This window comes from Melozone crissalis, unplaced genomic scaffold (assembly GCF_028551555.1).
Source record: "Melozone crissalis strain CALT ecotype California unplaced genomic scaffold, PUWL_Pcris_2 ptg000019l_1, whole genome shotgun sequence".
In the NCBI taxonomy this organism is placed as follows: Eukaryota; Metazoa; Chordata; class Aves; order Passeriformes; family Passerellidae; genus Melozone; species Melozone crissalis.
Genome location: NW_026535797.1, coordinates 13,201,088 through 13,221,737, shown reverse-complemented (window position 1 = coordinate 13,221,737; position 20,650 = coordinate 13,201,088). Strand labels below are relative to the sequence as shown.

Sequence of the window (20,650 nt, the reverse complement as noted above, 5' to 3'; positions counted from 1 at the left end):
GCTTCCATCATGGATCCCTGGAGGGCTGAGCACTGGCCAGGACATAGATGCCTTGCTCTGAACAGAGCCACCTGGATGGGTGTTTCTGGTAGAGACCTCAGCCTCCAGTGTGACCTGATGCCAGTGAGAGGGAACAGGTGAGAAAAGGGTGTCAGAGGGGACTTGTTTTTTCCTGAGTGTTTCAAACTATTGCTAGACTTTGAAAACAGGTTTTTGCAGGTGTCTACTGAAGATCAGACTCAGCTCCATCCTGGGGCCTGATGCACTCTCCCCATATTTGCTCACCACTTTGCCTTTTATGCTGTGAGGATGTCACTTGTCATATGAGCAGGCTGCATTGTTCTGATGTAGCCTTTGACAGTGGACACCTGTGCCACTGCTGGAGGTGAGCTGCTCATCCCCTCTGTCCTGCCCCAGTATCCTGGGCTGCATCCTCAACTGACCTGCTGGAGAAGCTGCAACTGATGTCAGTCACCATGATGGCAATATATGACTTAGGAGGGAGAAGCTGTCCTATGTAAAGTCAGTCATGTTAGACAACTGCTCTGGTTTTTTGCCAGCAGCAGTAGGAGCAAGGCAGCACAGCACACCTGTGGAGAGGCCTTTTAGTACACCAACCTGATAAGCTGTTTTGTACAGACTTGATAAAGTTGCGCAACAGGAGGAGGGCAGAGAATATAAAACAGTGTCTCGCTGTCACTAGGGCTGGATCCATCTGTCCAGCCATGGGGACTGTGTATCATGATACACAAACCCTCAGGACAAGTGAAGGAAGGACAGCCATGCCCTGCAACCTGCAGATGATTGTGTCAGGGTCTGTCTCAGACAATAGACATGAGAGGAATTGATGTGTAGAATCATTTGTTCCAGTGAATGGGGTCGTGTGAGTTTGGATTTTCTTGTTTGGAGCAGCTGGGAGTTCTACTTGAAGACACTGTGTGTTGTGGGCACGAAGTGGTTAAACAGCTGCTCAGCTGTGCCAAAACTGCTCGTGGTAGGTGTTTTGTGATTGACAGGGCAAACAGCAACACAGTCCAGCATATTCCTTCCTTCAGCAGGGAGTTGTCCTGTCTTTGCTCAGACAGAGGTGACGTGAGTGGCAGGAGGATGTGCTCTGCTCTCTGCTGGCACACAGCCTCAATTCCCTGTGCCTTGTAGCAGGAAGGGTGGCTGCAGGCTTTGCTGGTTGCTCTGTAGCATAACCTGCCTGTGCTGCATTAACTTTTGAGTTATGTTCTTTTAAGGAAGCCGTTCTAATGCTGATGCAGAGGGTACAGTGGTGCTTTTTACATTCTTGGTTAATGCAAATGGTGTATTTTTAGAAGTTTTGCTGCTAGTTTTACTGAATTAATGTTTTTCTCCTCCACTGTTTGAACTATTTTGTCTGTGTTCAGAAGTATGGATTGCTCTCCTCAAAACTTAGTAATTTCAAAGTCTGCTGGGAATAGCATCACTTTTTTTGAGGTATGTGCCTCTGGACTGAATTAAGAGTTTGCAATGCAGATACAGCCATTGCTCTTTTACTAGTACAGTTTTTCAATTTTCTTTGTGTTTTGTGGAAGCTTTAATATGATTTTCCAGAGGTTTTTATGCTTTAACATTAAAAACATTTTTAGCATGTTGCACACGTGTACTTTGTCTTCCTGTGCTCAAAGCTTTCTGGACTTAACCTAACCTTCCTCATGATTTTTTTTTTTTTAGAGGTAATTTGAAAGTTCTAATTTTTGTGTTAAACCAGGTCTTTGTACAACCTCTTCTAGCACCTGTGGAGACTTACCCTTTGTCTTGAGTGGACTAACTTACGTAAGAATATTTCTGTTTTTCATGCAGGTTGGGAGGACCTGACCCTCTGGACTATGTTAGCATGTACAGAAACCTGGGAAACCCAGCACTGAATGTTCCTGAGCACTGGCACTACGTCAGCTTTGGGTTAAGTGACTTGTATGGAGACAACAGAGTACATGAGTAAGTGTCATTTAGGTTCTGTAGCTGTGTGTTGAGTTTTGTGTTGCATTTTGGGGGTGTGTAGGTAAACCCCTGTCCTGCTGCTCATATTATTTGAACAGCTGGTTTTCTGTTGAGAACACCCCAGCCCTGGTCTCAAAAACAATGACATATGCCTGTGCTTGCATGTAGAAGACATTCTATGTTCCCCTCTGCAGGCCTTGAATGCAGTATATTTCCTTTCAGTGTTGAGTGGGTTTTTGTTTAAATTTCTTTTAACTTGTTGGGGAATTTTCTTTTAACTGTCTGTCTTGTTGTGTTTTTCACACTCTGTAATCTGTTATGGTTGTACACTTAAATCCTGACCTCTCCCTGTGCATGTTAAATGCCTTCCTCTGGAAAACTGCTGTAAGGGCATTTTTGCTGTTGCTGGCACAGCAGTGTTACTGTCAGCAGACTGCCACTCCGGTGGCTGCTGTATAAAGTGCCAATTTGTGTAACAGAAGCCTACAAGTCTAATTGTTTGACTGTCTTTTCTCCAGTAATTAAATTATTATCTTAGGTTGCTGGTATGAATGGTTTCTAGCAGGGACTTTGCATTAGACCAAGCAGGCAGCATGAGCTAACCCTATTCTTTCATTAGCTGACCTTACTCCTTAACTCCAGTTGAACTGAGTAGCAGTAGCCAGGCCATCATGATTTTGGGGCTGTGAGCATGGTCTTTTAACCAGCCAGAAATGGCACAATGTTTCTGGTGTCACTGTTTACTGAAATTATCTTTGCACTGTGTTATAGTTGCAGGATAAATGTCCTTGATGAATGGTGCAGCAAAGGCTCCAGTTTGTTCACACAAGCTTTCCTCCTTTTGTTTGTCTTGGTTAAGATTCAGCCACCAGGGTTTTTTTCCATCAGTGTTTCTCTTGCAACAGCAGCAGTTGGGCAGTTTCTTTAACTTTACCCATTCCTCAAGGTAGTTTCTCCTGTTTTTTTCCTCCTTGTGTTTGTGATTACAGAACTATTTTTCAGAAAACAAGTCTGGAGTTTATACAGGACCCTAATGTCAAAGAGATCTGCCTGGGACATTTAAGCAACCATTAACAACAAACCCCAGTTGATAGCTGCTGGGGTAGAGGAAAAGTAGGGCAAGTGAAAGAAATGAAGTTTAAGGCTTCCTTCCCTCCCAAGAGATCTTAGTGTCAACATGTAGATATTTACATGGTACTTTTGTTCATAGATCAGGTGTGTGTTCCCTTCTGGCTGGAATAGCATCCCCAGCTCCACAGCACTGGCCTTGTGTCACTTGCCCTGAGATGTTCAGCTGTCTGCAGTCTGTCACCTTTAATTTGGCCTCATTCTTGGAGCTACAAAGCTTAATAGTATTTAATATTGATAGTATTGTCCAGTAGGTTGGTTCTACCTTGTGTCCCAATTGTGCATGTGGTAGAGCTGTCAAGACCTACTCATCTCCTAAACACTGAACCTGAAGTTACCAGCTGGTATGTGAGCTCTGTAGACTGGCTGAGAGAAGATTTTCAAAGGAGCTGAGCCCTCATCAGCAGTTCTCATTCCCAAGAGCAATTCTTGTTTGTTAAAACTGCTCTGGAAATTTGATGGCTGTGGGAATTGCACGTCACCAGCCCAGCCCTGGGTGCACACTGTAGGAATGTGGTGGATTTTCCTATGCACTCAGGAGGTTCTTGTTCTCTGACAGAGAATTTAATAAAGCTTTGTTTAAGAAAATATGTCTCTCTTTTGCTTGAAGGGCTTTGGGATTCTGCTGTCCCAGGTAAAGTGTGCTGTAGAATGGTTGGCAGGAGCACGGGGTTGCAGGGCAGCTGTTTAAATCTTTGGTGTATTTCCTTTAAAACCAGGGTGGCACTCTGTTCAACTGCCCTGGCCTCTGGAGACAGGAAAGAGTTTGTATTTTTTTTTGTTGTTGTTTCCAAGCTGTCTACAAAGAGTGCAGAGCTGGATCTGCTTGTGACAGTCAGCAGGATTCCTACAACAGGGATGTGCTTCCATAGCATTGCTGTCCTTCATATTTTAGAAAGGAAAAGACAGAACACTGCCAAAGGTCTTGTTAGTTGCCCAGTTTGGGTAACATGTAGCTTACTTTTTGTGGACCTCTCATGGTAATACAGTAAGTTTAGAACAATTATAATGCAGTATTAAATGAAAAGGACTTTTTGATTTTTTTTGAGTGGACTAACACAGAATTGGAGGCCCCGTATTTTTATTTATAAGGGAATAGCAAACAGATGTAGCAAAAAATGTGAAAATGTTGACTTTAATTTATATTTTTTAATAAGAACCTGAAAAGTCTGAAGTAGAGGTCTCCCTGTGCCTCCTTGTTGACAGATTTATTTTCAGTTAGAGCAGCACTGTTTCCTGCTCTGCTTACGTATCAGCTGTACTCTGCTTACAGAACCAGTCTGGTTTTAAGAATCTGTAGAATAAGATGGAAGAAATCTTAAGAATTTAAAACAAGAAAACCTTTTTCATTTAAAACCCCTCAGTGTTTCATGGTATAATGGCAACCATGACACCAGCTGTGCTGAGCTGATAGCTCTAAAAATCCTAAATCATGATGTCATGACAGCATTAGGGAACCACAGGCCTTTCAGTGGGATTTCATGCCAAGCTGCTTGCATGGAAATAAGTCTCTCCAGTTGAGCATGTTGCACAACTTGAGTGGCAGCAGAAATCCTTCCATTATGTTTTTGCAAGTTATACTCCATTTTTAGCTTTTTCTATCTTCTTTCTAATCAAAACAAATGTGTGACTTCTTTAAGCTATTCAGCAGGGTTAAAGTAGGGCCTTTTTTTTCTGACTGTTCTTGCATTCTGAAGAGATTCTGCACTGCAGTGGTGAGTGTGTGCAGCTGCTGGCAGGAGGCGTGTGGCCAGTGCAGTTGTGGGAGAGGAGATGCTGAGTCCTGCACTCTTCTCCACCCCTTGCTGGCAGCAGCTGCCCACAGCAATGCCAGCAGCAAGCAACATGTCCCTGTGTGTCTGCACAAAGCCAGTGCCTCAGCTGGCAGTTTGTGCTCTGATGCCAGGCCATCAGTGAGGTCAAGGGACAGATCATTCCTGCAGTTTACAATCATTATGGTGACTTCTTCCTTGGTGGAGAACAGGTGCACAAGGAAGGCAGCATCAGCAGGTGTAGCTGGACTCAGACTCTATCAGTGGCAATGCCAGCTTCAGCTGACTCCCTCAGGAGTCTCTGACCCAGGAGGCAATGGGCAGAACCTGATGCATAGGAAATTCCACCTGCACATGAGGAAGAACCTAATTACTGTGTGGGTGACCATGCACTGGAACAGATTGTCCAGAGAGGCTGTGGAGATACTAAAGAGCCATCTGGACACAATCCTGTGCCATGTGCTCTGGGATTACCCTGCATGAGCAGGAAGGTTGGACCAGATGACAATGGCGCCACAGTGTTTGCCAGCCCCAGATTGTGCTGGCACAGGTTTGCAGGGCTGTCCAGGGACTAAGAAGGAAAATGTGTTTTTCCCAGACTGGCTTCTGACTTCAGTTTGCTCTAAGGCCAAGGTTTGAATCTTCACTTAACTGTTCTGTAGTTTGAGTGCTCATTCCTTTTCTGAACACTTTAAAGTGCATGGAAAGTGAAAAACATGATGCAATAGAATTCCTCAACACCTTGAATAGTCTTATTTGTATTAAAATTGCAGGGTTGTAATTCAGAGCTGAAATAGAAAGTAAGGCTTAAATTATGGATAGATTGAGATAAGATTTTTATTTGTGGTCTTCCCACATCCCACAAAGTGACATGCCAACTGTGTTTTGATGTTTACTACATCAGCTTCATCCTGACAAGGGCGGTGGGGTTTGGGGTTTTTTGGTTTTGTTTTTTTTCCTGGCCCCTAGCCAGGAGCTGAAGTGCAGCATCCCATTTGCATAAAACCAGAGAGATTACAGCTGCCTTCATCTCTATTACAGATGCAGGGTACCACCCGCTGAGACAACAGGTTCCAACTTGCTGTGGTCCTTTTGATTTGTGCTGCTTTCCATTTGGATCAGGAGGGAGCGGTGCATGCCGGGATAACGTGTTGTCTCTGTGGGTGGTGCCTCTCTATTAAAGGTGAGGGTAAGCAGGAGCCTTTCAAGATCTTCAGTCCAGCTTGTGTTCTGCTTGCTTGTATAGATCCTCTGAATGACCTTAACTTGTAAAAGGGCAAGGATGCTTGTTAGAGTTAGGAGGAAGAAAAAGGAGCGCAGAAGTGGATCAGGTAACCAATACAAGGCTTGCAGAGGGGTGGATGTTTTCTGGAAGGCTTTTTCTGAGTATAAAAGGAGTTTGAAAAGAGTATTTAGAAAATAGCCTGGAAGTTGGAATGAGTCCTCTCTTTCTTTTGAGTGCATGCTGGCTTCTCCTTTGAACCTGCATGAATGTAGGATGGAGTGGTGCTGACAGCTATCACTTTAGTGGCCTCTTAGTTCTGTAGCCTTTCATAAATTTAAAAGCTCACTGCCCTCAGCTTGCCAGCCTTTAGCCTTAAATTTTGCTATTTAATGGGTCCCTAAGTGCTTTATATACCACATGCCTAAAGCACTGCTGAAATATTACACCAAGCTCCAAGGTAACTGAATGCTTTTAAAATGGTAGTGAGTGACTCTGCCCCTCTTTGTTTTCATGATAAAACAGAGGGCCTTTTGGAAAATGGTAAATTAGAGAGAGGTGGCAGATCCGTATTTCAGATAAGATTTGTAAAGTTCAGCATGTCTACCGTGAGAGGTTGCTGGAGGTGAAGCATCTGCCCCAGCTGAAGAGAATTACATGGAAGAGGATATCAGTGAGCATCAGTTTAGGAAAGCAGTACAAGAGGTAGGATTTGGAGGAGAGAGGGTCCAAGGTGGGCAACATACTCTGGACTTCTTTTTTCTTCCCAGGTCTTGTTTGCCTATCAAAGGCTGACCCCAAATGTAATGCTTATTTTTTCATTTGGCCTTCTGTCTGAGGCAGAGGGGAGAGAGGAAGGTTCAAGGCAGAGTGCAAAGGGAGAGGCCATAGAATTAGGGAGTTCTGTAACAAAAAAAAAAAGTGTTTTCTTTCAATGGTAGTTTATTTGAGAATCTGTCAGAGGAGGAAAGAGTAGTTTAGATGCACAGCACAATAAAATCTGTCTTTTAATTGATTTTTTTTGTGATTAGGTTTTTTCATACCTATAAAGATATGAGTTAGAATGAGCTTTTCTTAAAATTAGGGTACTTTTAACAAGGCTCACCTGTGTGGATTCTCTGGAAATACAGGTGTGGTTCTACTTAAACTTGCTTACTGGGAATACCTGTAGATCCTTCTCTTCTGTCTGGCTATTTGTTTTTGCATACTTTGCAGAAATGTGACATTTTTGGGACAACTCTTGCTCTGAAAGACTGGATTGATTTTGACCAATGAGTTTAGACATTTTAATGAAACATATGCACAAGTGTGATCACGTAGGGTTCAATTCTCTATTTCCCAGACAAAAACATTACAAAAAACCGAGTTAAACCATCATGCCTATTTATGTCCCACTGAGGGTGTCCCTCCAGTGGCTGCCATGCACCAGAACCCTCTAAGGCTTGTGTTTCACTGCTAGAGGCAGACCTCCCCTGAAGCTATGGTCACTGCAGGGAAATCTGATTTTCCTCCTCCAAGGCAGAGTGCACTTGGCTTCCAAATGTCGCTTGCTGGAGGTAGTTAGTACCCTTAATGAAATGGAAGATGTGGGCCACCTACAGAGAGCAGCCTGCTTTGTGCTGCGGTCTATCTGTGTTTACGTGCAGGGGCTGTGGGACGAGACCACTCTTGAACTGTGCTAGATTTGGAATGGTTTTTTGAAGCATTGAAGGAAATTCATTTAACGTTTACAGCACAGTAGTTGAATTTACAAGAAAGACTGTTTTCAATTAAAAAAAAAAAAATGGGAAAAAGATTGGAAGAAGGTTTAGTGCTGAGCATTGAAGGCAAGCACCACTTCCTGTTTGATTGTGGATCTGTGCTCCAGTGCTGCATCCTGTTAGGATGAGCCTCTTGCTGCCTTGCAGGGAAGGGGCATAGTGCTCAAAGTGGATGATTTTGTGGCGTTTTTTTTGCCAACAGAACTTCCACATTTATGATCTTGGCACATTGGAGGAGAGTTGATCTGAGATATGGCTTCCTTACTCTGATCTCCAATGAGTGGAGATGTGGGAGAGTTTGCAGGCTCTGCTCTCCCAGCAAGTTCAGCCTGCTAGAAAGAGAAGCGACTGGGGATCAAAACTGGGTCTTCTAATGAAAGGTTGCTTTATGTGATAAAGATCTGTTTATGATGTTTTTAAAATCAAGAATTAAAAAACAGTCAGCTTTTTTTTCAGTGCAACATGAAGGGTAAAGTATTTTTGAGTGGTGCAGCCATTCCAGCTGTGAGATCATTGACATTCATTGACATTTTTTAATCCATTTGCTGCCTGGAATAGAGATACTAACAAAATTAAAGTTTGAAGAAATAGATCCGAAGGCTGTTATTTATACCTAATCCCCTTTGTTTTTTCCTCAATGCATTTTTAGTGTTAGGAACATGCCTTCTTGACTAGAATAGTGCATGTTTCTTGATGAGTCTTTGACTATAATTGGTAACAACAAATTACCACTGATAATAAAGTTACCAATTTTATGTGAAATTTGAGCTATTGGTGTTTCTCTCTTCTATGCTCCGTGGTGATGACCTAACTCAGCTGCCTCTCTACTGTCATCTCAATTTTGAATCAAGGCCCAATAGGCAGTGACACCAGGCTAACAAAAGAGGGCTGCAAATCTTGGTGGTCTCCCATTCAGATGGTATTGCCTTCCTTGGACAAAGGGGTGAGTAGGGCTCCTGAGTGCCACTCTGCCTCCAGGGATGGTAAACAAGGAACGGATCACTGGTGGGAGGCATTTTTTCATCACTTGACAAAGCTGGGTAGATGGGATACCACCTGACAAAGGGCTGAGGTTTAAAGGAAGATTTTGCAAGGGCTCTTAAGAACAAAAGGAAAAAAATAGGCCAGAAAACTGTTTTTTTCAGGATGTAAACAGAGTGGGCGGAGGTGAAGGGGGACTCGGCCATTCTTGGGGGGCTCTGATTTAAGCTCAGAGGATGCAGACAAGGGAAGGAGGGAAGAGTGCACAGATGGCTCATTGTTTTGTCTAGCTCAGCATTCTTGTACTGCCGAAGCGAAGGGCTATTGTTTTAAAATCCTTTTTGCAAAAAGTACTCTTTGCTTTCCAGCTATCCCTGGTCCCTGAGATGCAAACTGTAAACCAGAGGGACTGGTCTTAAATGCCCATTTGTTTTGGAGGGTCAGTCCAAGGGGCCCTGGGCAGTTGCTGGGTGGCAAGGCATTGCTTCTATAAAGGAATGGGGGGAAAGTGTACTCCTGGGAAAATGCACTGCAGCATTTGGGGAGGAGGCGAGAACAAAAGGATGCACTGGGAGGGGCTGATGCAGAGCAGTGTCTGGCTTGGGGGCCTTTACCAAAGCTATGAAATGGAGCACGAAACTGGCACATACCTCACCTGCCATGAGGTCTGACGTACAGTATACTTTTTTTACAGTATTTCACTTTTTTTTTTTTTTTTTTTTTGGATCAAATAATTCATTGTATAAAGAAATACTGCCATTTCTATACTGTTATTCTTTCAACTGTTCCAGTTACACTGGCACCACTCCTTCCCCTCCTCCCTGTAAATTGTTGTGGCCTTTCTGGAGCAGGGGCCTTTTTTGGCATAGTCGACAAAAATAAACCATAAAGGCAGCTGTTGTTCTGAATAAGGCTCAACAGGGGAATTTTACCAGTAGAACTACAGCAATATAATTATACTGGTAGACTAGTTACAGTAAATTTCCTCATGAAGACAAGCCTTAAGTTGACATTTCCTAGCTAAGTTGAATCCATATGTATAACCTTATTATGCAAAAATAATATCTCTCTGGGCCTTGAATTCCTTTTTTACCCAGAAGAGTAACATTAGGCAGAAAAGCAAAGTATTTAGTGTTCAGAGATAAATGGGGGATTTTCTCTAACAGAATGGTTGTGATGAGCTGTATGCTGATCTCTGTGTTTTTTACTGGGCAGGTTATTCCTCCAAAAGTGGTCAGGAACATGAAGAGAGTGTTCCTGCTTGCTGCACTCAAATGTAGGCAATACTGAAATATGCTGTAAGTTAACATGTCTCTCCCAGCTTTGCTTCTGATTGAAAGACAAGCTGAGCTGTTTTGCAGTTTCCATAAGTGAAGTGGTTTGACCAAGAAGCAAAACTATTTTGCCACTATTAAAATTCTTAGGGGTAAGCCTGGAGCCACTGAAATGATGGTGAGGTAATGACACTTTCTTTCCTCCTTTGTTTGATTTTTAAGAGGCAAAGATTTATTTTTTCCTTTTGGACATTATCTTACAACAAATAGAGTTTATGTAACATTCACAAGCCCTAGAAGTTTCAAGTGCTTCAGAGGAAAGATAGTCTTGCAGGAGAAGCTTAACACTTAAAGGCAGATTAAAAAAAAAATCTGTAGTAGACTTTTCATTGCAGATGTCTCATGTTTCCCTTTTGGGAGTCTTTCACCAGCAGTCCAGTGCTTTCTGTTCCCTGGAATTACAGCTCAAGCTCCAAGGACCTTTCGCTGCCTGCTTAATTGATTAAGATCTCTCATGGTGCTCATCAGTATATTTTAAGTGCAGCCTTTGCAATGAAAAGAGGCTATGTAACAGCTCACCAAGGAAGGCAGAATTGTCTGGGTTTCTATAGCTGATGAAGTGAAAGATCAGGGATTGAATTTGAGGCCCATCAGGATTGGAGAGACATAGGTGGGTTTAGGTTGGAAGGGACCGTAAAGATCTTCTAGCTCCAATCCCTGCTAGCCCAGCTTCCTCAAAGCCCCATCCAGCCTGCCCTGGAACACTTCCAGGAATGGGCACCCACAGCTCTGCTGGACAGTCCTGTGCCAGTGCCTCACCACCCTCACAGTAAAGAATTTCTTCCTAGTATCTAATCTAAACCTACTCTCTGTCAGTTTAAAGGCATTCCCCCGTGTCCTGTCACTTTGTGCCATTGTCAAAAGTCTTTCTCCAGCTCTCCAGCCCTTTTGGTACTGGAAGGTGCTCTGAGATCTCCCTGGAGCCTTGTCTTTTTCAGGCTGAACAGGCCCAACTTTCTCGGCCTGTCCCCAGTCCTCTGAGCATCTTCATGGCCATCCTCAGGACTTGCTGCAACAGATCCATGTTATTTTTAGGATGGGAGTCCCAGAGCTGGATGCAGCAGTCCAGGTGGGATCTCACAAGAGCAGAGTAGAAGAGCAGAACCACTTCCCTCAATCTGCTGGCCACACCTCTGGTGGTGCAGCCCTGGATACAGTTGACTTCCTGGGCTGCAGGCACACCTTGCTGGTTCTCACTGAGCATTTTGCCAACCAGCCAAACAGCCTACAGCCTGTTTGCAGGCTTTTGGATCTCAGGCTCCTAAAAGCTCCTGAATACCTTTTATGCCCCGAGTTAATTTATTGCACAGCTGAGAACTTAATTGTATGAGAGTTCTAAAAGTGTGCTCAAGGATATGCTAAAGTTTCCTTCTTGCATGATATTTCTTAAGGTATGTTCTTTAGCCAGCAGGAAAGTAATGGGAGACACCAGTGTTTATATTCTACATAAGGTATTGGAGTCCTGATCCTCGCCTGAGACCTTTAGGCAATGCTGAAAAATACTAACTGTAGCTGTCAGTGGCTTTGAGGGCTTTTTCATATTCTTTCCACCCTCCCTACTGCTTTTGAAAGGCACTTTTGTTATGCGAATAGGTTCCTCCGGCAGCTGCAGAACTTTCCACAGTAGCAGCTAGGAGGGAGCCAGCAGACACTGCAAGGAGAGCTGGTGCCCTGTTCCCGGCTGCTCACCAAACACAACAATGCTGCCCTTCCCAGCCACGCTGGCTCCAACTGGCCCTCTGCTCATGTTCTCTTGCCTGGTGAGGTTGCAGCTGAGCCTTTAGGTGAAGTTGTGGAGATGTATTGCCATTCTCTGTCTGTCAGAGCTGAGGATTCAGATCCAATAGGAAGTGGGATCCATGTGCAGATGGAAGTTTGTCTTGTCTAATGCATTGTATCGTGCAGTGACTGTGTGTTTTGTTGGCAGAATCACCTCCAGCTCGGGCCAAATGAGAGCTCTGTTCTTCTGGGCCTTGTAGAAACAAAGTATGAGTAGTTCTGAAGTGCAGCATAAATAGGCAGCTTAAGTAAAATGTTACAGATCTTGATAAGTTTTCTTTTTCATTAGTGCCTTCACTCTTGTTCTGTGAATGCAATAGTAAATCCTTATTGTACTCCTAGTTTTTCTTTCCAGATCCTTTCAGTGGGCATTAAGATGATGCAAGTCTGCTGCAACTTCCCAGGCTTTTGCAGTGAAACTGTTTGCACTTTCTTTGTCAAGAAGCACAGCCTCACTTGTCGTGCTGGTTGTGATGGTTCAGAATCTGCTCTCAACATCTCACCTGGGCTGGGACTGATTCTGCTGGCCATGAAGTGGAAAGCCAGAATAGCTCTGTGGGGAAATGTGTGAGCCCTTGAGCTGAAACACATGTCAGTAGTCTAGTTACTTGATTGCACAAAGATTTATTGATTTTTAATAAGTTGCTTTGGAAATCATGAAGAGGAACTGGTTTGGTCTTGTCAGTTTAGCTATAACTGCAATGCGAGAATAAATCATCACTTACTGGTATAGCTACATCCAGGCACCATAAAATAGAGAAAATAAAATCTAAACTGCCCTCATATGAACATCTTTTGCTGGAGTAGGGAGTGACATATCCCATGCAACCTCCTGTTTTATATTTGGTTGTTTTAGTCATTTCCCGTGTTTTGTATTTGTCCATGCTGTGCAGAATATGGAGTTAATTTCCCAGCTTTTGTGACCTTGATAGATGGAGCATAATAAGCATTTCCTATATGATGAGTGTGTCACATTACTTTTTGAAGCAGGGAACTATCATTATTTACATCTGAGAATCAAATCCCTAAGGTAACTTGTTGAGGAGGATGAGAAGTTTGTAGCAGACAGGAGGTTCAAACTTAGGTTACCTGCATGCTATATGAGCACTTTCAGAGTATTCTGAAGTTTCCTGTTAATAATGAGGCAGATCCATCTCTTTGGCACTGATAGAGCCTTTGTGCAGCCTTTTGCCCTTGATCTGCAAGCACTATCCCTACAGGTGTGACTGTATGTTGGCACTCTCCAGAATGAGACAATAATGCTTCCAAGCCTCTAAAGCTCAAAGGAATTAACCTCCAGCAGCTAAGCATGATCTTGTCCTCCTTCCAGATGGTACCACTTTCATGGCATGGACAGCAGAGCCTCAAAGAAACAACCCCCAGATTGCCTTAACTTGCAGCCCAGCACATTTAGGTGACCAGAAAACTAATGGTGGCTTACTTTAACATACAAGGTTGGAGATAGCATAGTTTAGGAGCAGTTTCCTAGGTGGTTGGGCAGGAGCTGAGTTTAGGAACCACTTCTGTCAAAATGAGTTTAACTGAAGTGTTTGTGAATTATTAGCTATGGATTCTGCAAGTGCAGTTCTGCGTACAGAGTATAAGTAGCAGAAGTTCATACCTGTGTTCTTGGCCACGATGATTTGTAGATCACTTGGATTGGAAGGGACCTCCAAAAGTTTCCAGTTGCTTTCTCAGAGGGCTGAGTTCCCTGGATCACATCCCTAGGTCTGATTCCAGAGTTTGGTCACTATCTAGTGACACTATATAAAACAGTTGTGCCTGCAGAGTTACGAATAAGGTTGACTTGACTCTGTAGGTTTAGAGGAAAAAACAATTTATCTGTTGTGTAGAAATGAAATCTAAACTGTGAGTCTCCAGGTTTCAGGGACAAGATTGTAACTGGCTGAGTTTTCTTTAAAAAAGAAGCTGAATACTAAAATCTGTGAAATCAGTGTTGTGTATATGTGAGTGAAACTGTACCTTGTCTCCTCTTCCCCCTCTGCCCTATAATAGCTCTTCCCTCATTGAATGGTAGCTCAGTGAAACACAATTCTGTTTTCATACTGGCCAGCACAAATCAATTCACAAATTTTTACTCAGCTCTATCTCAGTGTAAGCTTTCTAAGTGGATCCTACATGAGTATTTCAGAAAGCCGAGAAACTCCTCCAAATAACTGCAGAGTGAGTGCTCTGCATCTGTTTGGATTTAAATGTTGGAATAAATCTCTAAAAACAATTTAACTTTCTAGAAGAGTTTTCCATTTGGTTGATGGCTTACACATTTGATATGATGTACTGCAAGAGCAAGCTCTAAGCAGCAGCTGCTACAGACTGATATCTCTGAGCCCTGTGTCACTCACTTTCCAACCAATTTTACATGAACAGAAATCTTTGAGCATGTGTTCATTTTATGTTTATATTTGTCCTGCTTATGCATGAAGTTTTTTCTTAAATCAAGCTACAAAGGAGTCCAGTAAGATTGTGTGTGCAAGTTTGGAGTAGCAGGAGCTCATGGAATTTCCTGCTAAGTACTCGGAAGAGATAACCATCTGACATCCAGATAACCACCCCTTGCTTCTCTCAAACATTTGTATGTGAATGAATACTTTTTTAAATATCAGGAAACAGTCCAGGAGAATACGTGAGTAAGCAGGTAGGTTTTGGCTGAAATTACTCTTCTGGATACTTTTTAAGCCTTTTATGTAAAGGGGTTGCTGTGCCTATTTTCTTATGGAATTGCTTTACAGGAACCTCCCAGCATGCTATTGGGGTTCTCAGATGAGAGTTTTATACTGTTTGACAGCTGCACTAAAAACAACTGCTTCCTGTTAGGCAAGATGCTGGAAGCACTAGGTAGGGTCCTTTTTTCTTTCTTCCCTTTTTTTTCTTTTTTCTTTAAGCTCTGAAATCTGAGGGTCATTTGCTTATGGTGGGTAGAAATTGCACAAAGCACCTGGAGCTTGAATTCAGAAGACTGACTGTGCATAATCTTGTTTAGGACACATCAGCTCTTGCCTGACACCCTTCCCAGGAGACAGAGATGCTGAAGTGTTTATCTCAGTGGCTGCTGAAGTCTTCTCCTTTGGTTGTGGGCAGGAGACCACCCTTTGTGTTGCTTTTTAGGGGGCAGTAAAAGGGAAGTGATGCCCATCTCAGGTGATTTAAGTAATTCTCAGGGAGGACCTGTGAGGTTTGTCACTGGGTACCTTGATGCTTTTTGTGACAGGTATTAGCTCTGCAGCCTTAAAACACTGTTTAGGATTGGACTCCCAAGTGCTTTTTCTTGTTGGTGTCAGGCTTTGTTCTCATCAGGCAGAGTGGTGGATCCTGTCTGTCACCTTGGTTTGACCATCTCCTCACACTTTGAAAAGATCCCAAGAAGCTGATCTAGAGTACTGAAAGCTATGGATTGGCAATTATTCTGCTGAGGATTTTTTGGTGGGTGGGATGGGAATCATGGGTACAGTTAAAATTGGTCCTGATACAAATACCAGCAGCTCTTTCTGATGTTAGATTTAGAAATGTAATGATACTGTATTTCTGCAGCCTTCAAAATGGTATCAGAGTAGCTCACCAGCAGCAGAACAGGTAACTGTCTGTGTAGAAGATGTGGAAAGATGCAATTAAGAAGTTTAAGTAAAAGACATCTTAAGTGGTTTCCCAAAAGTAGTGTTGAAGCAGCTGAAAACTGAGTCTGAGACAAGTCATTCCAGAGTGCTGTGACCTTGCTTCCCAGAAAAGAGTCAGTTTATCTCTCTGAAGCTGTTAGGAGTGCAGCTGTGAATTCTGAAAGTGCAGTCCTAACTATCCCCAAACAGCCTGAAAGGGCTTTCTTGTTGTTCTCAGCCTGAAATAATCATAGTGATTTCCCTATGTAAACTCCCGTTTCCAGGGATTGGTTCACCTAATATATTTATATGCACATACTCTTAAACTCTCAAAAAAATAAACACCTAGTACACTCTGCTCCTTGTACAGAGCTGTGTAGCTTTCAAAAGCAGAATTGCAGAAATACTGCCATTTGCACTGCAGTGAAGCAAACCTTCCCTTCTTCCTTGCAAAAGTGAGAATGAAAATGCTTTGGCATATAGCTTTGATTTAAACTGAAAAGCCTCTGGTTTTCAGAGCTGCTTTTAAAGCAAAGGGCTACTTTGGCTTTTGATCCTCTTAAGCTGGGTTATTTGATGTGAAAAACGTCCTGGGTACTCTGCTGCAGAGGGGAGCAGCTTTTCAGTTCTCTGTGTGTGGTTTCAGAAGAGGGCCTGGCAGAGTGTGGGGTGGTGGGGGGCTCGGGGGGGGGCTGGTTGCACAGCTCTGTAAATAAAGGGGCCTCTATTTCTTTGGATTCTTTTGCCGGAACTAAATATCATGATCAGTGAAACTCTTACCTCATTAAAGGAGCGAGGCAGGCTCCTCCAGCGTATGCGCAGTGCTGCAGTGTGGTTTGTTCTGAGCTGATTTGCTGAGCAGATAACGGGAGTTTTAACCTAAGAATGGCATGTAATGTATGACCTTGGCTTTTGAAAGGTTTATTTTTGTTCTTTTGACAAAATAAGGTTTTAATATTAAATATGGGGTTGGATTTGACTTGGCAGATACCAGAGCCTCTATTACTGCTGTAGTCATAATATTAAACTATCTGATGTGTGCCAGTGAGCATGCAGCAAGCCAAGAATTTTTCCATCAGTGTTTATTTTTCTGAAAACTTACCCAGTTGCTTTGCAGTTGGGTTGGCTAAAAAGGTGATGTACCCTTAGGTTGGAGGGAGCAAAGTGGTGGTGGGCACAATATAGTCCATGTAGACTCTTTATACTTAGCATCTTTAGTTTTGGGGCAAAATAGGGGTTCCCCCTCCTCCTCTTCCCCTTTGTGTTTTAGAAGTGTTTAGAAGAAACTTTCACTCAAAACTCCAGGGTTCACCAGAACCAAGATATAAAACAAACTTCGTGAAATATTCAGATCTGTTAGTACAGAAATTTAATGCTGTACTGCAGCTTTCAGTCTATGTAGTGGGGCCATGCAGGGATACAAAATAAAAAAATTCTGAGCCTTTCTCCCTGCACATGTTCCATGTCAGACCATCATCTTACTGTAAAGCTGAGATGCTTTTGGACTGCTGTGCTGCAAGAATTTGACTGAATAAATTACCTGTAAAGCACTTCAGTGTTGAGATGCTGAACTAAGCTCCAAAGTCCTTGCTCTAAATTGTCTGTAGTTTGAATTGGTTACCGTCAGATTTAAGCCACTACCACCCTTCCCCCCACCAAAAACCCCCAGTAAAACCCAAAAACAAACCGAAAAAACAAAAACAAAACAACAAAAGCACCCAGCCAACCTAACCATGACCAGAAAAACCTACACCAAAGCTATAATCTCGTTCCTCACTTCCCTAGCTCTCAGAGAAACTAGCCCCAAATAGTGCCAGAATCGAGTTTCTGTAGATCAAAGGCTGTAGTCAAAGCATGTTGCCTCTGCAGCTGGCACAGGAGTTGTGTCAGGCTGACCTGCTGGGAATGCTTTCCACTGGAAAGGGAGCAGGTTGGTGCAGGTACAGATAGCAGAGAATGTGGGGAGATCTGTGGAAGAGTTCATGGCTTCCATGGGCTTTACCAACATTTCTTCCATCTGCGTATTGTTACCCTTTCACCCTTTTTTTTTTTTTTTTGTGGAAATGAGGTCTGGTCTTTCTGTTCTGGAAATATTCTTAGGGTTTTTAGCTTGTTCATTGTCTGGCTGGATGACAGTGATTGATTTTCTAGAAATTTTCTGGAAAATTGGGGGGGGGGGGGAGGGATTTGGAACTTACAGGAAGAAGCACAAGTTTGAAAATCTGCAAGCCTGCAAGGTGTGGTGGGGTTTTTGTCCAGCTTCTTGTCATCCTCCTAAGATAATGCTTAAGCAGTTTAGACCTACTCTGAAAGGAGAAGACTGCCATGAGGACAGAGTGTTTCCACATGAGGAGTATCTCTGTCCTTGTGAGATACCATTTGTTCTGTCTTCCATTGGCACATGTATCTGGAGATCTTGGGTTTCTAACTGGAAAAATAATTTCCCATACTACTTTCCTCTCCACTAGCAGACTGATGCATCCTTATCACAGATTTTGAAGCTGGGGCCAGTGTGAGCACTTGTGGTAAAAAGGATATCTGTAAGAAAAGCCAAGCTGCATAACTTGGCTATTGGATAACAAAAGCAAAACCTTTGGAAAAAATACTAATAAAATTACTATGCTAATTACATTCTGAATATTAATATTTCTGTCTGTGAAAGACCTGTCTAAATTAAGCATAAAGTATTTCCAAAGTAATCATGAGTATTCAAAGCCACATATGTCACAATTTCCTCAAAACCAGATTACCAAGCTAAAATTAAATAGCTCAAAGACTTTCACTTTATTGACTGTTACCTCAGAACAGCTGCAAAGTGCAGGTGAATTACATGTTTTTAAATTTTCCCTGTATTTTCACCAACTTGTGACCATTAATTATTCAAAAACATTTTAAGTCAAATCTTTAAATGAAAATCTCTTAGATGCAAGTAAAATTCTTCTAAGTTTTAACTGTTAATTTTAAAATATAAGCATTGTATGCTGCTGCATTTTCTGAGTGTTCTTTGGAAGGTATGTCTTGAATCTTTGGGGATTTAAAAAAAATCTTATAATGGAAGTAGCTTAATGCTTGTTTCCTTACCTTTTTTTTTTCTTATTTAGTAGTTCTCTGTTTGAGTCACACTGCCATATGAACAAATCCATTTAAGTAATGTTGCCTGTCAGCTTTACTGCTTTGTGACTACTGGTATGTTGTGACCAGCAATGTTCTCCTAAGTACAAGTGTTGCTTTAGACTTGATGGATACTCACCTAAACACTTCTGTTATTCAGTAATTTTCGTATGGATCAATGTAAAGCATGTGTGGTCTTCTTTAAACAGTTATTTTTGGGAAGCAGAGATCCAAGAGGTTAAAAAAAAGCCCACTGAACTCTAGCTCATTTCATATTAGAAGTAAAGCTGTGTTGTTTCAGAACATGCCTTGAAAGGAGGAATTTCAATAGGGAGCCATCTTACTTTCCAAAAACTATAGCTGTGAAACATCAGCTCGAAGGCTTTTTGTTAACTTTGATCTTTCTTAGAACTGACCCATTCATAATGTGTTTCAGTTTCTGGTTTATGCTTTTTTTTCCTGGAATCAGTTCTTGAAAATTATCCACTTTGAAGCATTTTTATTTCTCCCTTTAAGAAATATTTATTTTTTCCTTTACTAACTGATCTGTGAAACTAATAAAATACTTTAGGTATGCTGGTTGTCCCAGATACAACTTTGCATTTGTGAGGCTGCCACTGTCCTGTATCAGTCAGGTAGATCTGCACATGTGGTTACAGAACACAGGATCCAGATTCCACTCCCTGGATGGCTGGTTCTGTGAGGAGAATGCTTCTCCTTTTTCCATGGTCCCAATCTTCAATCCTGCTCTGGTTACAAGAAGTGTGTCATGAGTTTTTATTTTTCATTCCCTCCAGGTTTACAGGAACAGATGGACCGAGTGGTTTTGGGTTTGAGCTGACGTTCCGGCTGAAGAGGGAGACGGGGGAGTCGGCGCCGCCCACCTGGCCTGCAGAGCTGATGCAAGGCTTGGCCAGATACGTCTTCCAGTCAGGTACCACGGGGTCCATACAGGCCTTGCTTCTTCGTGCTCTGCTTCTGGAGGGCCACATCTGTTACAGGGTGTGACACTTGTCTCACCAGCACCCAGTCAGGTTTTGGGAATTGTCTTTGTGTGGGAACCCAAAAGAGTGTGTTCCTTCCTGCAGCCCGGCCTGCAGGGACAAAATCAATTGTTGTTCAGGTTACTGCAAATCTGAGTATTGAAAAGCTGAAGTTACATAACAGTCAGTAACTATAGGAGGTCTGCCCAGTGACTCTTTCCTGCATAGCTGGGTTCACAGAATTGCAGAATCACAGAATGAACTAGGTTGGAAAAGACCTTTGAGATCAAGTCCAACCTATGACCTAACACTCCTCATTAACTAAACCGTGGCACTGAGTGCCACGTCCAGTATCTTCTCACAGCAAGAAAAACACATTTGATTATCCTGAATGGCTGAGGAACAGCCATCTGATAAGGTCTCACTTCTCAGCAGAGCTTCCAAAAACATTGGAGCTCCATCACAGGCAAATCCCTTCCCGTGGTCCTGCAGCCAAGCAGTAGCAATGCATATGGACATGGTGTTGTTGAGATGTGAAAATGTAAAAGTTGTAAGGAATGCTAAGGCCTGGGAGGGCCAAGGAATTAACAGTTGTCAATCATTACTGCTGGTGGAGAATTGCCAGAAAACTGGGAACCAGGGTACCTACAAACCATCCTCTTGCACTATTCTTTCAGTTTCATTTACATCAGCAGATTGAATGTTACTTTTAGTGCCAGCACATGAAAACATGTGCAATGGATGATGGCTAATGTTCTTGAAAGGCACTTTCCAGCATCACAAGATCTGAGTGACAATATTTAAAGAACATTTTAAGTTAATTTGAGGTCCTTTACAGGTAAAGTACCTTGTAAATCATTGATTATTGAATTTGTAGCATTTTGTACCTGCTGAACTAGTTAATAAATTGCTCAGTAACTTCTGATTCTGCTGATGATTTTCAGTCAGCTGGCAGAGTCTCAAAAGAAAAAGGTCTGGGTAAGAACAGGATTGCTCTGCTA

At 42.6% G+C, this 20,650-nt stretch overlaps 1 protein-coding gene across 2 annotated transcripts in view; it reads left to right on the top strand.

The window, feature by feature from the left end:
• Positions 1 to 20,650, top strand: part of SUFU (SUFU negative regulator of hedgehog signaling) — an 85,050-nt gene that overhangs the window by 3,984 nt on the left and 60,416 nt on the right. For both annotated transcript variants that reach the window (XM_054277336.1, XM_054277335.1), the window contains exons 2-3: positions 1,831 to 1,965; positions 19,464 to 19,600. In XM_054277336.1, coding sequence (XP_054133311.1) covers positions 1,831 to 1,965; positions 19,464 to 19,600 — 272 coding nt within the window. The remainder of the gene's footprint in view (positions 1 to 1,830; positions 1,966 to 19,463; positions 19,601 to 20,650) is intronic.